This window comes from Balaenoptera physalus, assembly GCF_965194825.1.
Source record: "Balaenoptera physalus genome assembly, chromosome: 5".
NCBI lineage: Eukaryota > Metazoa > Chordata > Mammalia > Artiodactyla > Balaenopteridae > Balaenoptera > Balaenoptera physalus.
Window position 1 is genome coordinate 97,712,362 of NC_138884.1, and position 26,363 is coordinate 97,738,724.

The window sequence follows — 26,363 nt, forward strand, 5'->3', positions numbered from 1 at the left end:
GGCAGTTTTGAAGTGGGAAGAACTAACCTGGGCTACAGTTACAAGTTTCATGTAATAACAGAATACAGAAATTTTTCTGCTATATTTGTTAAATAAAAATCTGACTAAAATATTTGGAATGTTTGCTAAAATAAGTAAAATGACATGAGCAAATTCCATGTGTGATCTGTAGAGCTCACTTGTCCACACTTCTATTAGTAATGAGTATGGATTTTTTTTTCAGTTCCAATTACTTAACAATAAATATTTCTACTTCACTTTTGCTTTCTTTACTTATCCATCGTGGTTTTTGCCAATGAAAAATGCAACAGAATAGGCTAAGTCCACTTTATTCTTCTGACTTATGTTAGGAAACACTTCTTCCCCACTCCAGACGTGCCCTTCCACATGAAAAGAGCTCCCTCACTGTAACGTTCTTGGCCTCTCTCCAGGGCTTTGCTCATTACACCACAAAAGAGGTTTAGTGCCTTCTCCAACTTTTAAATTTTGGAAGAACAAGCGGAACACACTCACCAATGCTATTTAACTAGAAGGTTAAGTCTATTTAAGCCTGGAGTTCAGTTGAACAGCTTATTTTGTTCTTGCACTAAGCTATGTCCTCCTACCCAGTCTTTACCACAAATAAAAGTATGATTTTGATCCCCCATTTGCCTTTATGTTTTATTTTATTTTCTCAATTTGTTCAGAACCCAAGTGAGGAAAAAGGTACTATTATTGGGCTCCTTCAAATATCTCAACAAGTTATTCAAAATATTCAAAATAAAATATTTATTTAACATCTATTATGTAGGATATCAAAGATATGACATGAATGAAATACTGTCCCTGCCAGCAAGTAAAAAGGCACTCTGTCTTACAGAACAATTTTCAGGAATGCATTATGCCACAAAAATAGCAATCATCAGTAATATCTCCTCAGATGAGAATCTAATATTTGGAATTATACACAGCAGATGCTTTTATTCTGCCCATATCAGAGACAAAGACACTGAAGTTACAAGCTTTAACAGGCAGAGAGATAAATCACCATGTCCATATTAGTTTAATCAACCCGTAGTATTTCTATTACATTTGGGGAAATTTAAAACCTTACTTGTCATGATAAATGTCTTTTCCTTTGGTGACTAGAACCAAAGGCATGATCACAATCAACTTTAGTTAATAGATGGCATTTTATATGTGATCTTTTTTAAGAGGTCAAAAACCAACTCAGAAAATAGCAATAACCAAAGAAGCAAATACTAATTTTAAAAACGTGTGTCTAAGCACAAATCCACAAGCATTCATCTGAGCTCTTTGTTTTAGAGACAATTCTGGTAAACTGGGTTATCTCATTTCCCAGTTAACAGCAGATTAGAAGGAGCAAATTGGAAATGGGAGTGTGAGAAACTAGAGAATGCTAGAGACACATTGATAGCAGGAAAAAAAAAGAAAAAAAGAGTTAAGAACTCTGTTAGATTATAAACTCCATGAAGGCAGAAATTGCGTTCATTGTTCTATGCTATATTCCCAGTGCCTGGCATAGTGCTAGAAATAAATAACTGATGAATAATGGAACAGTAAATAAACTACAAAAGCTAACATTTGGGATCTATATTTTTTGTAATGACAAATAGTTCTGTACACTTCAGCAGACTCTGAGAACAAATGCAGATAAATAACAACATTAATGTTCTTAATAATGACACCAATTTTTTTAAAAAAGTTAATTGAGTTTAAAATGATCAGTTTACAAAGACAGAAGGATAATATCCAAAATGGCAACAATAAAAAGAATATTGGTAAGCTTAAATTATCTGAAATATTAACTTATGAGAAATATCATATTTCCTAATTACACTGGATAAATGAATTAGTATAAAAATTTTGGCAATAAAAAAACCCCACCTATTAATTCTCAGGCAAGACTGTAATTTTTAATAGTATTAACTTACTTGAAATGCCATATAAATACTAATGAGAAATAATAACAATGAGTACACATAGCAATACTATATTCGTTACTTACAAAGCAAATACAGCTAAACATAAGAGTATCTCAAAATAAGGAGGAAAAACTCACACACTCAGTTCACTATACACAGCATTCTGAAGTTTCTTCTCCCAACCTATTTAAAAAAAGGAATAAAATATACAAACATATTAGTTTTAAAAATAAACATACATTATAATTAAATTTATCTCACAAAAACTTTAACATCACATTCATTTGTGCAAGAACTTTATCAACTTCCAGTTGCTGTGTAAAGTGTTATACTAAGGAATTGTTTCTTTTTTTTTTTTTGTGGCCCTTTTATTTTTTATTGAAGTAGAGTTGATGTACAATATTATGTAAGTTACAAGTGTACAATATAGTGATTCACAATTTTTAAAGGTTATACTCTATTTATAGTTATTCTACAATAGGTCTGGCCCAGGCTCTTATGGAGTCACTGCTTTGCCCTGGGTCCCCATGTATGTGACACCTTGTGTGCACCCCCTAAGAGTGGAGTCTCTGTTTCTCCCAGTCCTGTGGAGCTCCTGCACAAAACCCCTGCTGCCCTTCAAATCCAAATGCTCTGTGGACTCCTCCTCCTGATGCTATACCCCTGGGCTGGGGAGCCTGATGTGGGGGCAGAACTCTCAGTCCTGTGGGAGAACTTTTGTGATATAATTATTTTCCAGTTTCTGGTCACCCACCAGGAATTATTTCTTATATATTTACCAATATCCCTTGGCTAACACTAAGTAGCAAAGTCATCAACATGATTTATTATTATAAAACTATGGCACCATTTTCTTAAGATGAGAAGAATATTTCCTTCTTCCACTGTTAAGGTACTCAATGAATGCCAAAATCTTTGGCTATCGCACTACCAGAGCTGTGAGAAATGTGCCAAGGAAAGGGCAAGAAACAGCCAGGCATTGACAAAGATTACAAGTAATTCGTGACAATCAACTAGTCATTAAACTCCTAAACAAGAGAAGTAGATTATTATGAGGCACCATCAGTCAGATCGGTTCGCTTGGCTGCTAACTACTTGAACTTACATGGGCAAGTAAACCTCTTAGTATCTCCGTTCCCATGTGCAAGGGCTGCTCAACAGCTTGCTCTAAAAAAGTTGGGATTTTCTTCTGTTTTCTTTGAAAGGGTAGAAAAGAGGAGAGAAAAGAAACATAGGAGAGAAAAGAAGCAGAGAAGGAAAAAAGCCACAAATGAAAGGTAAAAGACAAGTTACTTAACTAGGGAGATTCTTAATACATTCGGGATGTATTTTGACCAGGAAGGTAAACAGTATTTAAAACTGATTAATGTAAAGCAGTCATTCCCACAGTGTTCCTGAATTTTTGCAGCATTTCTGCAGACATATCTGAAAGTTCTAATTCTCCCCAAATAGAAACCTATCCAGCCACTGTTTCACAATTTTGGATGAGTAATTGGCTGTGGATACAGTATTCCCTCAAAATAAAGCATTTCCTTATTTTGCCTTAAAGAATCAGAGAAGGAAAAAAAAGCAACTTACAAACCTGATATTTTAAAGAATTCCTTAATATCTTCTTTTAGTGATTCAAGTTTAATCTCAGGTCGCTGAAGACTGGCCTAATTTTAGAAAGAAGAAGAAAAAGAAGAAAGGAAAAGACAGAGGTCAAAAGTAAGTCATTTGGGATGATATTTAATGCTAATGAAAGTTTTAAAAAGGAATGTCCAAGCACAGGGAGATCAGCTCGGTGCTTTGTGACCACCTAGAGGGGTGGGATGGGGAGGGTGGGAGAGAGGGAGATGCAAGAGGGAAGAGATATGGGAACATATGTATATGCATAACTGATTCACTTTGTTATAAAGCAGAAACTAACACACCATTGTAAAGCAATTATACTTCAATAAAGATGTTTAAAAAAAACAAAACAAAACAAAAACAAAAAAACAAACAAAAAAAAAGGAATGTCCAAATGTGCACACTATTTAAAAAATCCCCTTTGAGGTCAGAGCATCTGAGTATCTGGAATAGCTCATAAGAGAGAAGACTTTTTCACCCACTCTTGAAATAGAGGACCTGTGATAATATACTATAGTCTACTTAAAATATTGAATCTTGCAGCTTATGAATAGTTAACATCTTCACCTAAGCATTTTACTTTTATGAACATTTAACATCTATTTTTCTAATAGGAAAAATACTCAGATTTTATAAATTCATTCTCTTAATATTATACTTAGCATATATAGCACCTACATTCACCTAATAACCAAAAGCTCTGTTGCGTCCATATAACTGGAGCTTTGAACAGTGTCATCTTTGGATCGCTGCTCTGTAAACCTGCATTTGTTGTACATATTGATGGAAAATACATAAAACTACTCACTCACAAATGCTTATTAGTGTCTCTTTCATCTTCAATTGCATGATTTCTATTCTACTGGTTTTTCACACTGTAATTTTTATGAAAAATACTAATTTCTCCAACTTATAATGGCTTCAGTTACCTTCGAAGTGTTCCTCTTTCATCACCTAGCTCTCTCTATCAAATTCTAGAAGCATATTTTTTAAGAAGGCATTTCTATTAGGGTATCTCATAAGCATTTTAAATCTAAGAAATCAAAAACTGATCTTATTTTCCACTTACTACCTTTCTCCTCTTCTATTTTTAATCCTCATCCATGAAATTACCATTCACCAAATCTTCCAACTCAGAAACTTTATTCTCAATTCTACTCTAACTCTTCTACGATTCAACCCCTTTCTGGGAAGATGGCATTGGTGGCAGTGAGGTTTTTTTTTTAATCTTCCTGATCTCCACATAGAAACAGACCAAGCAACTAGACAGCAAAACCAAAATTCCATGGAAAACATTTACAACCAAACTTGGTGATAAGATATTCCTCACAAACCTAAAATATAAGCAGTTGTGGACAAACCAACAGCCACATGACCTGTATGGTATTAGCATCTACACAGGAAAAAGCAGAGGGGTATCTGATAGATATGAAAAGAGGAGAACCCCAAAATAGCCAGCAAGTATTCACTGGAACATATGATGAGCTAATTTTAGAACAGGAGCTGACAATGGGAGGGGTTTTGTCTAATCCAATATAGCAGATGAGGTCTGAAGACACTGGTGCAGCCTAGCACCTATGAATTCTTGAAACTGACCGGCCAGGGCTCCCTTTCTCCCTTTCTGAGGAGAAAAACTTGATAGAGTAATAAAAATTGAGGATGACAGGGAACCAATTTATTACCTTGAAAGCTGATAAATAAATGAAAAGGCATTTACCTAGCCTGCCTTTCCTACAGGAACTGTACCACTTGGTAACCAAATAATAGATAAGGAGAAATGTCTCTTTATAAAAATATTCCAGCTAATAACTAAAACATATATAATTAGAATATCACCGTTTTGCAATCCCTAATCAATTCTAGGCATTGAGCAGAAATAGCTATTAACTTTGCAAAAAGACAACCAGCAATTATGTGCTTCTCAATGAAAGAAGACTCCAGTGCCAATAGTCGTGGTCACTGAGATGGCACCTGAGCCTGATCAAAGCCTCTGGGTCCAACTGTCAACTTACAAGTCATACAAGCTGCACCGTGAGTGTGTAATCAGAAAAATCCAGGTTGTGAGAAATCCTAAAGGCCAAATGGCCCAGTTCTTCAGCTGATCAATTGTAAGGGGGGAAAAGAGAGGAAGGAGAGAAAACCTGTAGATTTTAAAAGACTTAAAAGGTATATCAAAGAATCTTTTTTTTAGTTGATAAGACTCAGAGCATCCAGGGATATACATTTGGTTAATGAAACTATCAAGAAATGCAGGAAAGTGATTACCATAAAAATCAGGTCCTCTGGGAGGGAGGGACTTGTGATTGGGGTGAGACAAATGGAGAGGTTTCTGGTGTGGCTGGCAACGTTTCACTTTTTTACCAGGGTGGTTGTTTAAGGTCGTTCATCTTATAATAATTCATTACATTATAGATTTGTTTTGTGTAGCTTCTGTTTGTGTTTTACTTTACAACAAACAGGGCAAAAAAAGAAAAAAGAAAAATACATCCCCGCAATGTATTCCTTCTCTCCATTCTAAAGTCCCACTTTATTAAGGCAACCTGATTTTTTTGTTTATAGGTCAAGGAGGAAGAAACATGGCCAGCTCCCCATCTGGTATGTGTACTTTCTTCTTTTTTTTTTTAATTGGAGTATAGTTGATTTACAATGTTGTGTTAGTTTCAGGTGTACAACAAAGTGAATCAGTTATACATATACATATCTCCACTCTTTTTTAGATTCTTTTCCCACATAGGCCATTACAGAGTCTTGAGTAGAGTTCCCCGTGCTATATAGTACGTCCTTATTAGTTATCTGTTTTATATATAGTAGTGCTGCCACCTTATTTAAATTGCAACTACCCCCCACCTGGCATTTTCACACCCCCTTACTCTACTTTTTCTTCTTTCTTAGCATTTATGCCTCTTAATATACTGTATGATTTATTTCTCTTAATATACTGTATGATTTATTTACTATGTTTATTGGTATACTATCTCCCTACACTAGAAGTGGTAAGCTCGACCAGGGCAGATATCTTTTTTTGTTGTTCTCCTTTGTATCCTAAGTGCCTAGAATAGTTATTTTCACATAGCAGATGCTCAATAAATGTTTATTGAATAAATGAACCAATTTCTCCCTTTTCCAGTCCATATTCCAGCATTTTCTTCCTAAAACGTAAGTCTTTCTCGGCTGTGGATCTCCACAGCATATATAAGAAGTCTAAACTTTTCAACAGGACACACTGGGACCTTCACAATGTAGACCAACTTGTCTCTCCAAATTCATCAGCTGCTGCTCCACCAAGCCAACAACATCCTCTCTTTTCTCACACCTCCTCCCTGACACCCTACACTCTAGCCACAGTGAGCTATAATCACTGATACCCCAAATGTCAAATACTTTAAGGGTTCCAGGCTTGTAAGGGTTCCAGGCTTTTGTTCATATTGTTTCCTCAGATGGAAGAGCTCCCTCAACACCTTGGCAAATACCTACTAGCTTCCACTTCCAGACATCCCTCAAATATCACCTCCTTTCCCAACTACCCCACCTGCTACCTGCAAAGATAGTACATGCTATTCCTCTGTGAGAGCACTTACCCAATTACACTGTAATTTTCAGCTCACCTATTTCTCTTTTTAACTCTTAAATTCAAAGGGAAGACCATGTCTTCATTTCTGCATCCCAAGTGTTACTTGGCATTAACTGTTGCTTGACAAAATTGTATTGACCAAACCATGCTCTATCCTTTTCAACTAATTTCCCCTCAAACAAGGAACTTTATAAAACTTATGTTTAACTGAAGAGACTGGTTTCCAGTCTGTAATTCCTAGGATTTTAAAAGGTGCAAAACCCTTCTTATTATTCAAGAGTATCAAGGCAAAAGGAAATAGGTTTTCTTTTTACTAAGTCTGTATTTGGAAATGACTCAGAAGTAGCAAAATTTAAAGAATTTCAAGAGAAAAAAATGATTATTCCTCCTAAGCATTTTCAATACTTCAAGTTGCTAGATCTCCTAGATATGCTTTTTTTTAATATAAATTTATTTATTTATTTATTTATTTATTGGCTGTGTTGGGTCTTCGTTGCTGCGCACGGGCTTTCTCTAGTTGTGGCGAGCAGGGGCTACTCTTCGTTGCGGTGCGCGGGCTTCTCATTGCAGTGGCTTCTCTTGTTGCAGAGCACGGGCTCTAGGCACACGGGCTTCAGTAGTTGCAGCACGCGGGCTCAGTAGTTGTGGCCCACGGGCTCTAGAGCGCAGGCTCAATAGTTGTGGCACACGGGCTTAGCTGTTCCGTGGCATGTGGGATCTTCCCAGACCAGGGCTCAAACCCGTGTCCCCTGCACTGGCAGGCGGATTCTTAACCACTGCGCCACCAGGGAAGTCCTCCTAGATATACTTTTTGATATCAAAGGCAAATCAAAATTCATTAATCATCTAAGCTAATTATAAGAATCTTGAGAAATTTGAGACTCAGAAGCAGGATAGTGACAGGAGGACAACGTGATAAGGCACAGCAATTCTCAAACATGTTTTAGCAGCATAACCCTTTTTTTCAAATGAAATCTGAACCCTATTGGAACCCAATTACATAAAACACATTGAAAGTGATATTACTAGACAATGAAAACAATGAGTCTTTTCTCATTGACTAAGGTATGATTAACATTAAAAAGGTACAGCTTTATTCTGCTATGGTCTCAATACCTAATTTATTTTTGTATTTTGTTTTATTTGCTCAATTTAAAAAAAAGATCTTGATTCACAGAGATAGGTGTTTACATTGTTAACAGCCCTCCTGGCAACCTCAGCACACTCCCAAACAAACTGCTGCAGGAGATCAAAAGAGAAGTATGCAGTTGGAATTTTTTATTTTGAAGACAAATCACTGAAAGTATTTATCACAAATACAAAAATCAGAAAAGGGCTTCTGATACTTAGAACTGCTGAAACTATGCATCCCATAGTATTACTACCACGTGACGTGTTCTCACATCAGATGTTGTCCCATATCTCAGCAGTGCACCAGGATGGGGGCTCGCGTTGAGCAGATGCACCTTCACTCGGCCTGGCCCATGCCTGTCACTGTATACCCCCTGCAGTACTACCTCACTTGTACAATGTACCATGAGTGGACATGTACAAGCCCAAATATTTGGAAAGACCAGTGCAGATTTACATCCTTCTTCACCAATGACACATTTCTAAGTGTCCAAACATATGAAGAAATGAAAGAAACAGGGTTTTGGTTTTTCTTCCTCTAGGATCTATGCAGAAACAAGTTAATGTGAAATCACAATAGTGGATTATGGAGTACTTGATATAACAACGCATTTGAAAGAGTGTTGTTTCTTAATATAATGATTAAATTAGGTATTTTTTTAATTTTTTTTTCTTCTTTCTTTTTTTTTTTTTAAAGTATTTGTTTATTTATTTATTTATGGCTGTGTTGGGTCTTCATTTCTGCGCGAGGGCTTTCTCTAGTTGTGGCAAGCAGGGGCCACTCTTCATCGCGGTGCGCGGGCCTCTCACCATCGTGGCCTCTTTTGTTGCGGAGCACAGGCTCCAGAAGCGCAGGCTCAGCAGTTGTAGCACACGGGCTTAGTTGCTCCGCGGCACGTGGGATCTTCCCGGACCAGGGCTCGAACCCGTGTCCCCTGCACTGGCAGGCGGACTCTCAACCACTGTGCCACCAGGGAAGCCCTAAATTAAGTATTTTTAAGTGAATAGAATGTTTTCAGAATCCTTGGATATAACAGAGCATAGTTCTAAAACCACTTGGGACTAAATGAGAGTGAGATTTGGCATCAGAGGACCTGCAAACATCTCTCGGCCTTATTTGTTACCTTGGTCCAGTCAGTTAACCTCTCTGTCTCAATTTTCTTTTTTATTTAATGAAGAATATAATACCTGAGCTAGGTTATCAGGAGACTCAATCAGAAAATTTGTCAAAGTTATTTTTAGGCTGGGAAGTCCAATATAAGTTAAAATTGTGTTATAAGATGTGCCCAGATGGCAGTGGACTAAATGTAGAAGGTTGGCAGGGAAGGATTGACTGGAGGTAGAGGTTTTTAAAATATCTATAACAAAAGTTAAGCCTTCTTTTAAACAAAATGCCTCTAGCTCACTAAAAGAGCTGGTAAAAAATATGTTCAAAATATAATTAGCAAGAGAGTGTATATAGTACATTCCTAACCATGGCCCTGCATACAATTTACCAATTCATTTATGTTGATATTTCTGACATCCTCCACCATTCTGCATTCTAAAAACACCTGGCCATCTCCACTCCAACCCCAACCCCACCAGCACACACACATTTGCACACGCGCACACATACGTATCCAGTTTCTTTCTACTTCCACCAGAACAGGCTTAGCCCAAAGCATTGCTCACTGGCAATCTTAAATTTCTAAACTTGGTGACTGAAGGAAACTGGAGAAGCAAAGTGGATGAAGTCATGGTGGGGTCAAAAAAGCCAGGAGATAAACTGAGGCTAAATACTCGTGAAGTGCAAACCAAGGCAGAGGAAGGTTTACAAAAAGGGTTCCAAAAACCCTCTGATTCTCTCTGAAGATGCCCTATCCTCTCCACTTCTCATGATGCCACTGTGCCAATCCTGGGCTTCATCTATCTATGCCCGAAGAATCACAGAATTTCAGGGTTAGAAGGGACTATAGAGTTCTTCTAGGTCGACTAACCATTTAATGACTGACTCTCCTCTCCAAGGGATTTTCTAGCTTAGAAACTCTCTCTTAGAAACTCTAAGCTAACTTTCCCCACCTTTGGTCAATTCCATCTTTGAACTACTCTGCTAGAAAATCCTTTATTATGAACTAAAATTGATTCCCCTTAAAATCTGCCACCACCATGTGTGCCCCCCCACGAACCCCAAGGTCACAGAAAATATGCTGAATCACTTTTCTGTGAGAGATCTTCAAATATTCGAATTTAACTACTGTGTCTTCCCTGAAAGCTTCTCAAGGTCACATACATTTCTAGGTTCTCCAAGATCTCTTCATATGAGAGATTCTCCTTACCACCCTGGCCATTCTTGTCTGAGCAAAGTCCAGTCCAACTTGTCCTCTACTGTAGTAACTTCCTAACCTACCACTCTACTTCACTCATTCCACTAAACCACTGATTCTCAAACTTTTAAGTCTCAGGACCCTCACTCTTAAAAATTACGGAGGATCTGGGAGGACCTTCAAGATGGCAGAGGAGTAAGACGTGGAGATCACCTTCCTCCCCACAAATACATCAAAAATACACCTACATGTGGAAGAACTCCTAGAGGACACCTACTGAACGCTAGCAGAAGACCTCAGACTTCCCAAAAGGCAAGAAACTCCCCACGTACCTGGCCGTGTGGCTGACACGGTCTTGGTGCTCAGGCCGGGTGTCAGGCCTCAGCCTCTGAGGTGGGAGAGCCGAGTTCAGGACACTAGACCACCAGAAACCTCCCAGCCCCACGTAATATCAATCGGCAAGAGCTCTCACAGAGATCTCTGTCTCAACACTAAGACCCAGTTCCACTCAATGACCACCAAGCTCCAGTGCTGGACACCCCATGCTAAACAACTAGCAAGACAGGAACACAACCCGCCCATAAGCAGAGAGGCTGCCTAAAATCATACTAAGTTCACAGATACCTCAAAACCCATCACCAGATGCACTCCTGTCCACCAGAAAGAAAAGATCCAGCCTTATCCACCAGAACACAAGCACCAGTCCCCTCCACCAGGAAGCCTACACAACCCACTGAAGCAACCTTACCCACTGGGGGAAAACACCAAAAACAACAGGAACTATGAACCTGCAGCCTGCAAAAAGGAGACCCCAAACACAGTAAGTTAAGGAAAATGAGAAGACAGAGAAATACACAGCAGATGAAGGAGCAAGGTAAAAACTTACCAGACCAAACAAATGAAGAGGAAATAGGCAGTCCACCTGAAAAAGAATTCAGAGTAATGATAGTGGAGATGATCCAAAATCTGGGAAATAGAATGGACAAAATACAAGAAATGTTTAACAAGGACCCAGAAGAACTAAAGAGCAAACAAACAATGATGAACAACACAATAAATGAAATTAAAAAGTCTCTAGAAGAAATCAATACCAGAATAACTGAGGCATAAGAATGGATAAGTGACCTGGAAAATGAAATAGTGGAAATAACTACCACAGAGCACAATAAAGAAAAAAGAATGAAAAGAATTGAGGACAGTCTCAGAGACCTCTGGGACAACATTAAATGCACCAACATTCGAATTATAGGTGTCCAAGAAGAAGAAGAGAAAAAGAAAGGGACTGAGAAAATATTTGAAGAGATTATAGTTGAAAACTTCCTTAATATGGGAAAGGAAATAGTAAGTCAAGGTCAGGAAGCGCAGAGTCCCATACATGATAAATCCAAGGAGAAACGTGCCAAGACATATTAAACAAACTATCAAAATTAAATACAAAGAAAAAATACTAAAAGCAGCAAGGGAAAAGCAACAAATAGCATACAAGGGAATCCCCATAAGGTTAACAGTTTATCTTTTGGCAGAAACTCAGTAAGCCAGAAGGGAGTGGCAGGACATATTTAAAGTGATGAAAGGTAAAAAACTACAACCAAGATTACTCTACCCAGCAAGGATCTCATTCAAATTCGACAGAAAATTAAAACCTTTACAGACAAGCAAAAGCTAAGACAATTCAGCACCACCAAAACAGCTTTACAATAAATGCTAAAGGAACTTCTCTAGGCAGGAAACACAAGAGAAGGAAAACACCTACAATAACAAACCCAAAACAATTAAGAAAATGGGAATAGGAACATACATATCGATAACTACCTTAAATGTAAATGGATTAAATGCTCCAACCAAAAGACATAGACTGGCTGAATGGATACAAAAACAACACCCGTATATATGCAGTCTACAAGAGACCCACTTCAGACCTAGGGACACATACAGACTGAAAGTGAGGGGATGGAAAAAGATATTCCACACAAAAGGAAATCAAAAGAAAGCTGGAGTAGCAATTCTCATATCAGACAATATAGACTTTAAAATAAAGACTATGACAAGAGACAAAGAAGGACACTACATAATGATCAAGGGACCAATCCAAGAAGAAGACATAACAATTGTAAATATTTATGCAGCCAAAATAGGAGCACCTCAATATATAAGGCAAATGCTAACAGCCATAAAAGGGGAAATTGACAGTAACACAATCATAGTAGGGGACTTTCACAGCCCACTTTCACCAATGGACAGATCATCCAAAATGAAAATAAATAAGGAAACACAAGCTTTACATGACACATTAAACAAGATGGACTTAATTGATATTTATAGGACAGTCTATCCAAAAACAACAGAATACACATTCTTCTCAAGTGCTCATGGAACATTCCCCAGGGTAGATCATATCTTGGGTCACAAATCAAGCCTTGGTAAATTTAAGAAAATTGAAATCGTATCAAGTATCCTTTCTGACCACAACACTACGAGACTAGATACCAATTACAGGAAAAAAAACTGTAAAAAATACAAACACATGGAGGCTAAACAATAAGCTACTAAATAATCAAGAGATCACTGAAGAAATCAAAGAGGAAATCAAAACATACCTAGAAACAAATGACAATGAAAACACGGCGACCCAAAACCCATGGGATGCAGCAAAAACTGTTCTAAGAGGGAAGTTTATAGCAATACAATCCTATCTCAAGAAACAAGAAACATCTCAAACAACCTAAACTTACACCTAAAGCAATCAGACAAAGAAGAACAAAAAAAACCCCAAAGTTAGCAGAAGGAGAGAAATCATAAAGATCGATCAGAAATCAATGAAAAAGAAATGAACGAAACAATAGCAAAGATCAAAAAAGTAAAAGCTGGTTCTTTGAGAAGATAAACAAAATTGATAAACCATTAGCCAGACTCATCAAGAAAAAAAGGGAGAAAACTCAAATCAACAAAATTAGAAATGAAAAAGGAGAAGTAACAACTGACACTGCAGAAATACAAAGGATCATGAGAGATTACTACAAGCAACTATATGTCAATAAAATGGGCAACCTGGAAGAAATGGACAAATTCTTAGAAAAGCACAACTTTCTGAGACTGAACCAGCAAGAAATAGAAAATATAAACAGACCAATCAGAAGCACTGGAATTGAAACTGTGATTAAAAATCTTCCAACAGGGGCTTCCCAGGTGGCGCACTGGTTGAGAATCTGCCTGCCAATGCAGGGGACATGGGTTCGAGCCCTGGTCTGGGAAGATCTCACATGCCATGGAGCAACTGGGCCCGTGAGCCACAACTACTGAGCCTGTGCGTCTGGAGCCTGTGCTCCGCAACTAGAGAGGCCGCGATAGTGAGAGGCCCGCGCACCGCGATGAAAAGTGGCCCCCGCTTGCCACAACTAGAGACAGCCCTCGCACAGAAACGAAGACCCAACACAGCCAAAAATAAATAAATAAATAAATAATTTTATTAAAAAAAAAAAAATCTTCCAACAAACAAAAGCCCAGGATCAGACGGATTCACTGGTGAATTCTATCAAACATTTAGAGAAGAGCTAACGCCTATCCTTCTCAAACTCTTCCAAAATATAGCAGAGGGAGGAACATTCCCAAACTCATTCTTTGAGACCATCATCATTCTGATACCAAAACCAGACAAAGATGTTACAAAAAAAGAAAACTACAGGCCAATATCACTGATGAACATAGATGTAAAAATCCTCAACAAAATACTAGCAAAAGAATCCAGCAGCACATTAAAAGGATCATACACCATGATCAAGTGGGGTTTATCCCAGGAATGCAAGGATTCTTCAATTTACTCAAATCAATCAATGTGATACACCATGTTAACAAACTGAAGGGTAAAAACCATATGATCATCTCAATAGGTGCAGAAAAAGCTTTAGAAAAAAATTCAACACCCATTTATGATAAAAACTCTCCAGAAAGTAGGCCTAGAAGGAACTTACCTCAACATAATAAAGGCCATATATGACAAACCCACAGCCAACATTGTTCTCAATGGTGAAAAACTGAAACCATTTCCACTAAGATCAGGAACGAGACAAGGTTGCCCACTCTCACTGCATTTATTCAACATAGTTTTGAAAGTTTTAGCCACAGCAATCAGAGAAAAAAAAAAGAAATAAAAGGAATCCAAATCGGAAAAGAAGAAGTAACACTGTCACTGTTTGCAGATGACACGATACTATACATAGAGAATCCTAAAGATGCTACCAGAAAACTACTAGAGCTAATCAATGAATTTGGTAAAGTAGTAGGATACAAAATTAATGCACAGAAATCTCTTGCATTCCTGTACACTAATAATGAAAAATCTGAAAGAGAAATTAAGGAAACACTCCCATTTACCATTCCAACAAAAAGAATAAAATACCTAGGAATAAACCTATCTAAAGAGACAAAAGACCTGTATGAAGAAAACTATAACACACTGGTGAAAGAAATTAAAGATGATACAAACAGATGGAGAGATATACCATGTTCTTGGATTGGAAGAATTAACATTGTGAAAATGACTGTATTACCCAAAGCAATCCACAGATTCAATGCAATCCCTGTCAAACTACCAGTGGCATTTTTCACAGAATTAGAGCAAAAATTACATACACAATTTGTATGGAAACAAAAAGACCCCTAATAGCCAAAGCAATCTTGAGAAAGAAAAACAGAACTGGAAGAATCAGGCTACCTGACTTCAAACTATACTACAAAGCTACAGTAATCAAGAGAGTATGGTACTTGCACAAAAACGGAAATATAGATCAATGGAACAAGATAGAAAGCCCAGAGATAAACCAACGCACATATGGTCACCTTATCTTTGATAAAGGAGGCAAGAATATACAATGGAGAAAAGACAGCCTCTTCAATAAGTGGTGCTGGGAAAACTGGACAGCTACATATAAAAGAAGGAAATTAGAACACTCCCTAACACCATACACAAAAATAAACTCAAAATGGATTAAAGACCTAAGTGTAAGGCCAGACACTATCGAACTCTTAGAGGAAAACATAGGCAGAACACTCTGTGATATAAATCACAGCAAGATCCTTTTTGACCCACCTCCTAGAGAAATGGAAATAAAAACAAAAATAAACAAATGGGACCTAATGAAACTTAAAAGCTTTGGCACAGCAAAAGAAACCATAAATAAGACGAAAAGACAACCCTCAGAATGGGAGAAAATATTTGCAAATGAAGCAACTGACAAAGGATTAGTCTCCAAATTTACAAGCAGCTCATGCAGCTCAATATCAAAAAAACAAACAACCCAATCCAAATATGGGCAAGAGACCTAAATAGACATTTCACCAAAGAAGATATACAGCTTGCCAACAAACACATGAAAGGATGCTCAACATCACTAATCATTAGAGAAATGCAAATCAAAACTACAATGAGGTATCACCTCATAACGGTCAGAATGGCCATCATCAAAAAATCTACAAACAATAAATGCTGGAGAGGGTGTGGAGAAAAGGGAACCCTCTTGCACTGTTGGTGGGAATGTAAATTGATACAGCCATTATGGAGAACAGTATGGAGGTTCATTAAAAATCTAAAAATAGAACTACCATATGACCCAGCAATCCCACTACTGGGCATATACCCTGAGAAAACCATAATTTAAAAAGAGTCCTGTACCACAATGTTCATTGCAGCTCTATTTACAATAGCCAGGACATGGAAGCAACCTAAGTGTCCATCGACAGATGAATGGATAAAGAAGATGTGGCACATATATACAATGGAATATTACTCAGCCATAAAAAGAAACAAAATTGAGTTATTTGTAGTGAGGTGGATGGACCTAGAGTCTGTCATACAGAGTGAAGTAAGTCAGAAAGAGAAAAACAAATACCATATGCTAACACATATATATATGTAATCTAAAAAAAAAAAAATGGTTCTGAAGAACCTAGGGGCAGGACAGGAATAAAGATGCACATGTAGAGAAGGGACTTGAGGACATGGGAAGGGGGAAGGGTAAGCTGAGACGAAGTGAGAGAGTGGCATTGACATATATACACTACCAAATGTAAAATAGATAGCTTGTGGGAAGCAGCCTCATAGCACAGGGAGATCAGCTCGGTGCTTTGTGACCACCTAGAGGGGTGGGATAGGGAGGGTGAGGGGGAGATGCAAGAGGGAGGGGATATGGGGATACATATATACATATAGTTGATTCACTTTGTTATACAGCAGCAACTAACACAACAATGTAAAGCAATTATACTCCGATAAAGTTGCTAAAACAAAAAAATTACTGAGGATCCAAGATTACTCTTGTTTATGTGGATTAGATCTACTGATATTTACAGTATTAGAAATTAATACAGAAAAATTAAACCTATTTTTTTATTAGTATGGAAGTTCCTCAAAAAATTAAAAATTGAATTTCCATATGGTCCAACAATTCCAAACCTACATATATACTCAAAAGAACTGAAAGCAGGGACTTGAATAGATATTTGTACACTCATGCTCAAAGCAGCATTATTCATAATAGTTAAAATGTGGACACAACCCAAGTGTCCACAGATAATTGGATGGATAAAGAAAATGTTGTATATATAATGGAATACTATTCAGCCTTAAAAAAGAAAGACAATTCTGACACATCTACAACATTGGTAAACCTTGAGGACATTATGCTAAGCAAAATAAGCCAGTCAGAAAAAGACAAATACTGTACGATTCCATTTATATGAGCTATCTAGAATAGTCAAATTCATAGAGACAGAAAGTAAAATGGTAATAGCCAGGGACTGTGAGGAGGAAGGAATGGGAAGTTAGTGTTTAACGGGTACAGAGTTTCAGTTTGGGATGATGAAAAAGTTCTGGAGATGGATGGTGATAATGGTTGCACAATAATGTGAATGTACTTAATGCCACTGAACCGTACAGTTAAAAATGGTTAAAATCTAAATTTTATGTTTATTTTACCACAATACAAATATTTGTTGGGACTTCCCTGGTGGTCCAGTAGTTAAGACTCTGCACTACTAATGTAGGGGGTCTGGGTTCAATCCCTGGTCAGGGAACTAAGATCCCACATACCACAACTAAGCCCATGCGCTGCAACTAGAGAAGCCCACGCACCACAACAAAGAGCCTGCACAGCCACACAAAAAAAAAATTTGTCAATTCATCTTAAAATAACAATGTAAATCCTTTGTATATTAACCTAAATATTTTTATTTAAAAGAACTGTATTTTCAGAAACAAAAATTAGTGAGAAAGAGGCACTGTTTTACATTTTTGCAAATGTCTTTGATGTTTGGATAGTAAAAGACAACTGGAGTCTTCAATCTGCTGTGATACTTCATCTACAGCACTATGCTCTCTTGATTGATGTATATGAAAGTCAGTGTCACACAGATATGCAACTGGAAAAGGGAAGGATATTTTAATATCCTTTTCAGATACTGTGGATGATCTCCTTTGATAGTACACTAAATTTGACAGGTAGTAGTTTCCTAAAGATTAGTTGCAATGTGGAATCTGAACATCAATAAACTTTTCATACTTTATTAGAAAAACATGTAGCAATCTGCCTTGCACTTTGAATCAATCTTCTACCTACACATGCTTTTGTAACATTATGTACTGATCATTTCAAATATACTAAGTGATGCAGTGGACACATTTCATTAAACAATATCAAAAAGTAGCATTTGCCAGGCTTCCCTGGTGGCGCAGTGGTTGAGAATTTGCCTGCCAATGCAGGGGACACGGGTTCGAGCCCTGGTCTGGGAAGATCCCACATGCCACAGAGCAACTAGGCCCCTGAGCCACAACTACTGAGCCTGCGCGTCTGGAGCCTGTGCTCCGCAACTAGAGGCCGCAACAGTGAAAGGCCCGCGCACTGCGATGAAGAGTGGCCCCCGCTCGCCGCAACTAAAGAAAGCCCTCGCACAGAAACGAAGACCCAACACAGTCAAAAATAAATTAATTAATTAAAAAAAAAAGTGAGTTATTAAAAGAAAAAGTAGCATTTGTTAATATCACCATCAATATCATCAGAAAAGGCTTTAAGTATTAAGTAGCCATCAAAGTCACAGTGATAATGCAAGTTTTCCAGAATCTGATTTTTATTTAAAGCTTAGATTTTATCACTGGCAACACATAACAGTTTTCCTTGAAGTGATAGGCTCACTTTGCTCATTTTTAAAGAAAATATCTTCCAAATATCCAAGTCTGAATAACAGTTTGTCAGTAGTTTACTCTTACAAGTAAAGATGTTTCATTTAAAAAAAAAAAAAAAAAGCAGTTCAGCTTGTACCTCAGTTAATTAGTTAATCACTAGAGTGGTTTTCCTCTAGATAATCATCTTATTTCAATATACAGCAGTAGTGCCTTATGCATAATTTCCATTTCCTCAAACAGGATATTTAAAAAATGTGCATTCAAGAAATGAGATTTAATAAAATAATTGTTTACTGTTTGATCAAGTACACACAAATTAAACTTTTTTTTTTTTTAACTGTGAATGTATATCAGTGAAGAATACAATGACTACTAGTACAGTTTGGTACTAGTTCCCTGATTTAAACCCATCACCATTGCTTTTGTACCATCAGTGCAAATGTCAGCGCAGTGAATTTTTTTTAAAAAGGCCTTTGTATTTTACAATATAGTTTTGACCTGAAAGGGTCTTAGGGACCACCAGGGGTCCACAGACCATACTTTGAGAACCACTGCACTGGACTATAGGTTTCTAGAGGACTTGTCTTTCATCTCTATACCCAAACAATACTTATCACATAGTAAGTACTTCATAAACATGTTTTCAATGAATGCATTACACTAAAGATTCCTTAGGCCTACACCTGCAAAACCCCATGGAACGGGAATTCCCTGGTGGTCCAGGGGTTAGGACTTGGCGCTTTCACTGCTGTGGCCCAGGTTCAACTCCTTGTTGGGGAACTAAGATCCCACAAGCTGCGCGGCACAGCAAAAAACAACAACAACAACAAAACCAAATAGGAGGGAAAAAAGGTTACAAATAAAAGTGCATAAAACAAAACCATGGGGAACACGATGAATAAGACATTGTCCTTGTATTTGGAATTTTTAGTCCAAAAAGGAAGATAGCTATAAGAAAATATGTTACAACAGAGGTATCATCCATAGAGAAAGAAACAATTAACTCTAACTAAAGAAACTGGAAAAGGGGAGCAAAGGCGTAGAGGTTGAGAGGACAGACTGAGCAGAGGCATGGGAATGTTCTTGTGCACCATCAGTTTGTAGAATAGTCAAAGTTCCAATAGAACGTAGGAAGAAATAAAGTGGAGGATCAAGGGGGAACACTCTGCATTCCTATCTATCCTGCTCACCAGTGCCTGACTAGTGTCCCAAAAAGCCATCTTTATGTCTTCACCCTCCTCAAAATACCTCAATGACCACTTCACTCCCTATAAAATAAAGACAAACCCATTCTGTCATCTACAAACCTCTAAAAATCTTGTCCCACCCAATTTATATAATCTCATCTCTCTAGAAGTGCCCTACAACAGAAACTTTCTGCTTAGCCTTCTCACTGTTCCTACATTGGGAATTCACTACCATCTTCCCACCTTGAGTGCCATCCAAGCCTTCTCCAATCCCAGGGGTCTCCTTTTAGTATAGCTATACCCTAGTATATGCCTATTCATTTGCATTCTTATTTCAATAATTAACTGAACACGTCCTACATGCCAGTTCCTCAGTATAAAAAGAAAACCAACACATAGTCCTCCCTCACTCTTGTGGAACTCAAAACGTATTTAGTGAGGTAAACGAAGAGCTAAGGGAGAAGAAAAAAAAAAAAAGGAAATAGTGTCCTTTCCCACATCAAACGCAAACATTCTTATCATTAACATAACTGTTTTGTACTTCGTCGAATTTTTCTCAAGAGCCCATCACCACCACAGAAAAGAGGCTCAATTAAAACATGTTGAATTGGGTACCCCCTTTTCTTCCTAATACTTTTGGTTCTTTCTAAAACTGTAAACCAGATTTGTTTCTGTAAGTCCAGTAGTTCCAGTGGACGTGCATTGTAGCCAAGAATGAGTTTTAGTTTCAAATTGGAAATTTTGGCTCTGTGCAAGCTGACCATGCCTTAATACTGAATCTGTACTGTATAATTCGAACTCTGCTCTGGTTTCTCTCACCTAAGGATGGATCCTTCACTGGTTTTCTTTTGCTGATGTCCCCAAGCTGACCCCCTTCTTTGCCAGCACTGACTGTCTTATGCCCCTTACTCTACATCTTTACTTCTTAGCCTCCTTTCATAATATATTGTACTTTTCCCTCTCACTTCGACTTGGCCTTACCTAATTCAAGAACCCTACATGACCTTCTCTAAGCAACTCAGTACTGAAATAAAACATGAAGAGATGTACTTACTTACACAAAGCAGATCCACATTTTAATAGTTATCTAATCCCTCAAGTACCTAAATTCTGTGGAGACAAGAGGTTCCTTATTTTGAAATCCTGTATACCATAATTCATTTCTTCACTGTCTTACTTTCCAAGATGAAAGGACATGACAGTAGCCAAGGTAGATATTGGTAAGGATGATACCACTCCCTGGCTCACATCAAACACAATCAGAGTCACTGAATTGTTAATTTATATAACAGATGCAGTAGTTCAGTATGGAACTTCCTCTAATATATACCAATCCCACCCTAGAGAGAAAAAAAAGACAGAAGATAGTAAGCTCTAATCATGGCACAGGACTTTATATATGTTCTATCCATCCATGCCTTACAGAAAATGTATTTAATTAAAATCTATTTAATTAAATCTATTTAATTTTCATTTCCCTAAAATAAATAATAAATAAATGTCAGTTTCTACTCTCATTTCTACGATCTCTTAATTCTCTATACATGGTACATATTTCTAATAACAATGAATAATAAACAAATGATATTTGAGATACGATTTCATAAGTTTTTTAGTAAGGGACACCAGCATTAAGATGCTATGGGGTCCTAGACTCATGACAACATCCTATCAGTTATATTATTCCTTCTCTCTCCAAAGCTTATCTTCTTTCAGATTCCTTCCTTTCACAATTCTATTATTTATAATAACAATCTGAGCAACAAGACTTATTAAGCACTTAATGGAATGGAAATAACATTTGAGGTTTTACACAACATCCATTTTAAGCACAAATAATGTATGATACAAAATAACAATGTTGATCTGGTGCTAGAGATCAAATTTGGAATTAGGCTATCACTCTAATGTCTAGAGGATGAGTGAACAAATTCAATTTTAAGATGTAGGTTGACTTCATAATTTAGGAAAACTCAGAAATCAAAAACCATAAGCTTTTTCTAGAAACACAAAATTCCATGTTATTATACCAAGATCTTAAATAATTAAACTTCAATATATAAAAGGATACATTAAAATAAAGTCAATGTTTAATACTAAAAAAGAAGCACTAGTGACAAGGGAAAAATCTGAAAATCATTTATATTTGTCTTTGAAGTATTCTGTGTGATTTTTATTTTTCTAATTAAGTTGGGCCAACACTGCTGTAGCACTTTCTGGATATACTCAGACAAAATGAAGGCAGTACAGAAAATGCTCGTGGCAGGAAAATGCCCTCCTGATTACATTTTTAAAGGCATGTAACAAATTAACAGCCAGTTGTTTAAATGTATATTATCAAAGCTGATTATAAAGTTGCCTTTTAAGAGTTAACAGATTTCTATTAAATGTCTGAGCTATTGGATATAAACTAAGGCAAAATTGTTATCACATATTTTTTCAAGCCCAAGACTATATTACATTACTTTTAAAGGATTTATAATTATATTCTTTTAAAGTATGAATCTATAATGTTATAGATCTCTTATTTTATCTTAAGAATCAGCCAAATACGTGTTTTTGAGTTTCCCATGTAACCATCTCCTTACCCTCCTTTATCTTTCCTCCTTGCTCTACTTTTTATTACCTCAAGGCAATTAACTGCCTGATGTTACATAGATACATAATCCTTTACTGGAAATTCCAAAACCTGAGAAGCTTTGAAAACCAAAGTTTTTTCATAACTGAATTAGTGGCAAAAATCTGTCCTGACTTGAACTCATTTGGTAGCAAAATCTGATCTGACCTGAATAGACATGAGACTATTTATAGTCCTTATTTATCACACTTAGTGTAAAAATTCATACATTTTACTACATTAATATTAATGTGTATAATTACAAGGTGCTGTAAGACAATGGTAAGGATATTAAATAACATACAAATATGCATGAATTACCTTTCTAAAATTTCAAAAATGTGAATTCCAAAACATATCTGCCCCCGGGTTTTGGATAAGGGATTGTGGACCTGTATTTATTTGTAATACTATCATCTTGCCATGAGGGCAGAACTTTATCTTATTCATTGTTTTATCCCCTGGGCCTAGAATTGTGCCTGACACATAGTAAATACTCAATAAATATTTGTTGAATAATCAAAATAAAGAATCACATTGAATTAATAGAAGTGGAGTTCAAAACAGAAAGGAACAAGAATATGTCTTCAGGGCAGTAATCTCCAAATGAAGTTATAATTTATATAGGTCATGAATCTCTTATTTGCAATTGTGAAATACAAAAATCTTCGAAAAAAGTTTTGTCATTACTGCTTATTTTCTGAAACTTCAGGCTTTCTTACAAAATTGAGAAACAGCTATTGACTTATTAGATCCCAAATTAGAATAAAAAGAAATATTTAAAGGAAAAACATTTTTAAAGAAAAGCAGAGTGCCACAGCAGACTTTGAATTCCTTAAGGTAAAGATGCTTTTCGTATTCTTTTATCACTTAGTAAAGTATCTGGCACATAGTAGGTACTTAATATATACTGTTAGAATGAACAGTAAAAAAGAAGAATTGGGATTTTTTCCATTTAATAAAGACATGTTGAGCACCCTTCTCAGGCCAGTCATTATGCTAGGTGTAAAAAACAGCAGGACAAGAGACACGCAGTCTTTTTTTGCCTTCATGAAACAGATTTTAGCGGGGAAGGCAGATGTTTAAATACTACAAAAAATAAAGTTCCAGGTACTATGGATCACAAAAGAAGAAGTACCTAAACTAAACTGGAAGGTTATGGAAAATCTATAAAGCTTAGACAGTTATGGCTGAAGAGTAGAGCGTGAAGAACAGTGCCACCAAGCTTTGCAGGCCTAATCAAGGACTCTGTACATTTTTCCAAGGGCAATGAAAAGCATTGAGGGGTTTTTAAAAAAGGAGTGATATTTCATTTGGACTTTTAACTCAGACTTCTATTTATTGAGTACTTACTATGTGCCTGGCATATTATCTTGTTTAATCCTCACAAAATAGGCTTTATGTTTCCAAGTTGTACGTAGGAGCTGGTGGCCGATCAGCATCCCTATGTAGAACAACTAGTAGAGCCAAACAAACAAACAAAAATCCAACTATCTGAAGACAGAAAAGAGTTGTTGAGAGAACAAGAACTAGAGAAACAGAAAGAGAAAAAATCTTGAGAGACTAACTGGCTTCTGTAGCAACATTTTCCCTGGGATCATTACTCTGAGCATGAACAGAAGGCTGAGAATCAGGACAAACCCAGTACAAAGCCTGGTGGAGGGCTACCAAGGCTGGACAGAGAAATAAGCAGAGGTGTGGCATAGACTTGGAGATCTTAAGCACATGGCCAGTTTTCTCAAGAAATTTTTTGAATACTAGAATTCTGTGGGGTAGAAGGTTACAAACCTAAGCATGAAACCTGGGAAAAAGTTTCTTAGCAGTCTGACAAGAAAAAGGTTAGAGTCTGGGACCCAAAGGGGAAAGGACCCTTAGAGTATATCAAATTCTTAGCTGAAAACTTGTGAGAGCCAGGAAAGAACCAGAGGAAAATTGAGCCTGAAAGTAAAACTCAGCCTCAACCCAGCACACTCCCTAACTGGATTAAGGGAATCAGTCACAAGACTATCTGCCCAGTGGAGGGGAGACTGAACCCTCAAGAAAGGAGGCATTACAGTTTTTTGGACACAATGTCTGGCAACAAATAAAAGTTACTAGGCATGCCAGCAGACAAAATCAGATGAATAAAAGATAAGAGAAAATAATGCCATAGACAGAGATCCACATATGATCCAGAGTTTGGTGTTAACTGACAAGGACTTTAAAACAATTGAGTTATATTTTTATAAAAGAGAAAAACTGGACAAAGTAGATGAAAAGCAGGTAATTTTACCTGAGAACTGGAATCAATAAAAGAGAACCATTTGGAGATTTTAGAATTGAAAAATACACTAAATGTAAATAAGAATTCATTAGATGGATTTACCAAGAGATATAAAATAGCATAAAACAGGATTGGTGAATTGAAAGAAGGTCAAAAGAAAATGTCCAAACTGAAGCACAGAGGAAAAAAAATATGTAAAGTAAAGAAAAAGAGTACTAGAGATAAGTAAGACTCAGTGAAAAATCTAATTGATGTACAAATTGGAGTCTCAGAAAGAAAGGAGAGAAAAATGTGGCAGAACAAATATTCAAACAGATAATGACCAAGAATTTTTCAAAACTGGAGAAAGATATCAACCCCAGATTTAAGAAGACCCACAAACTCAAACCAGAATAAATTAAATGATTATAATAATAATAATAATGCAAACAACAATAATAACACAGCAAGGCACATCTTAACAAGACTGCTGAAAATCGAAGACAGAAAATGTTAAAACAGCCAGGGTGAGGGTGAGGGACATACATTCAGTGGATAACAAAAAGCCTGATGGCTGACTTCACAACAGAAAACAAAGAGGCCAGAAGGCAATGAAATGTCTCAACAGGCTGACAAAAAAATTACTGACAACTTTGAAATTTATGCACAGAAAAAAAAAAATCCTTCAAAAATAAAGATGAAATAAAGATATCATCAGACAAGTAAAACTGAGGAGCTTGTCATCCGGAAACTTGCACTGAAACAAATACTAAAAAGAGTTGTTATAGCAGAAGAAAAATAATCCCAGTGTAAATATAGAAAAGTAGGAGGGAATAATGAGAAACAAAAAGGATAAAAATTGGTTAAAAATGAGTAAATATTACTTTTTTTCTTTCTTAAGATAGTCTTAACTTTCCCATTCAGGCAGTTCAGCTACAAATCAGAAACGATCAGAATCAAGGTCAGAGGATTTCAACTCCTTTCTGAAAAATCACATAATGAATGCACTGATTCTGGCAATACCATTAAAAATACTAAAATGCAAAACAAAAAAAACCCAAAAAAATCCCCCAGCAAATATTGACTAAATACTTATGCTACAGAAGAATAATAGCAATGTCTTGTGGAATTTAAAATAAAATGCACAACAAAAATAACACAAGGGAAAAGAGGTGTAAATAAGTAAAGTGTTCTAAGTTCTAGCATTACATTACAGGGAAATAGTAAAAAAATAAAATTAGTTTATTCAAGACTACAATTAATCAAGAATAAATGCTGTAGCCTCTAGGGTAGCTACATAAATAACAGTAAAATAATGTGTAACTATCACATTAATGGAGACAAAAATAGAACAACAAAAATATTTGAATAAAATGTGAATAATCCAAAAGAATACAAGAAAAGAGAGAAAGCAGAATGTGAAGCAAATGTATCAAATTAAAAAACCAAATATTAAGACCAGAAATATAAAACCAAATATATCAGTAAATTCATTAAATGTAAATATACTAAATAATAAAATAAAAAGGTTTGTCAGCCTGGATTTAAAAAACAACTATACAAGGATACTGATGCAGAAAGGGTGAAAATAAAAGTATGG

The 26,363-nt window shown here is 36.5% G+C and overlaps 1 protein-coding gene and 1 pseudogene across 6 annotated transcripts in view; one reads left to right on the top strand and one right to left on the bottom strand.

The window, feature by feature from the left end:
* LOC309662122 (ras-related protein Rab-5A pseudogene) overlaps positions 1 to 25,819 on the top strand; it is a 226,389-nt pseudogene extending 200,570 nt beyond the window's left edge. The window contains exon 3 of the transcript XR_014268394.1: positions 18,541 to 25,819. The product of XR_014268394.1 is annotated as a ras-related protein Rab-5A pseudogene (transcript). The remainder of the gene's footprint in view (positions 1 to 18,540) is intronic.
* Positions 1 to 26,363, bottom strand: part of TBC1D19 (TBC1 domain family member 19) — a 161,348-nt gene that overhangs the window by 124,707 nt on the left and 10,278 nt on the right. For 4 of the 5 annotated variants that reach the window (XM_082464561.1, XM_082464559.1, XM_082464562.1 and 1 more), the window contains exons 2-3: positions 3,508 to 3,580; positions 2,063 to 2,108 (exon numbers count right to left, since the gene is read on the bottom strand). The exons of the other annotated variant lie outside the window; for it this stretch is intronic. In XM_082464561.1, the coding sequence (XP_082320687.1) occupies positions 2,063 to 2,108; positions 3,508 to 3,580 (119 nt within the window). The remainder of the gene's footprint in view (positions 1 to 2,062; positions 2,109 to 3,507; positions 3,581 to 26,363) is intronic. 5 annotated transcript variants of the gene reach the window in all.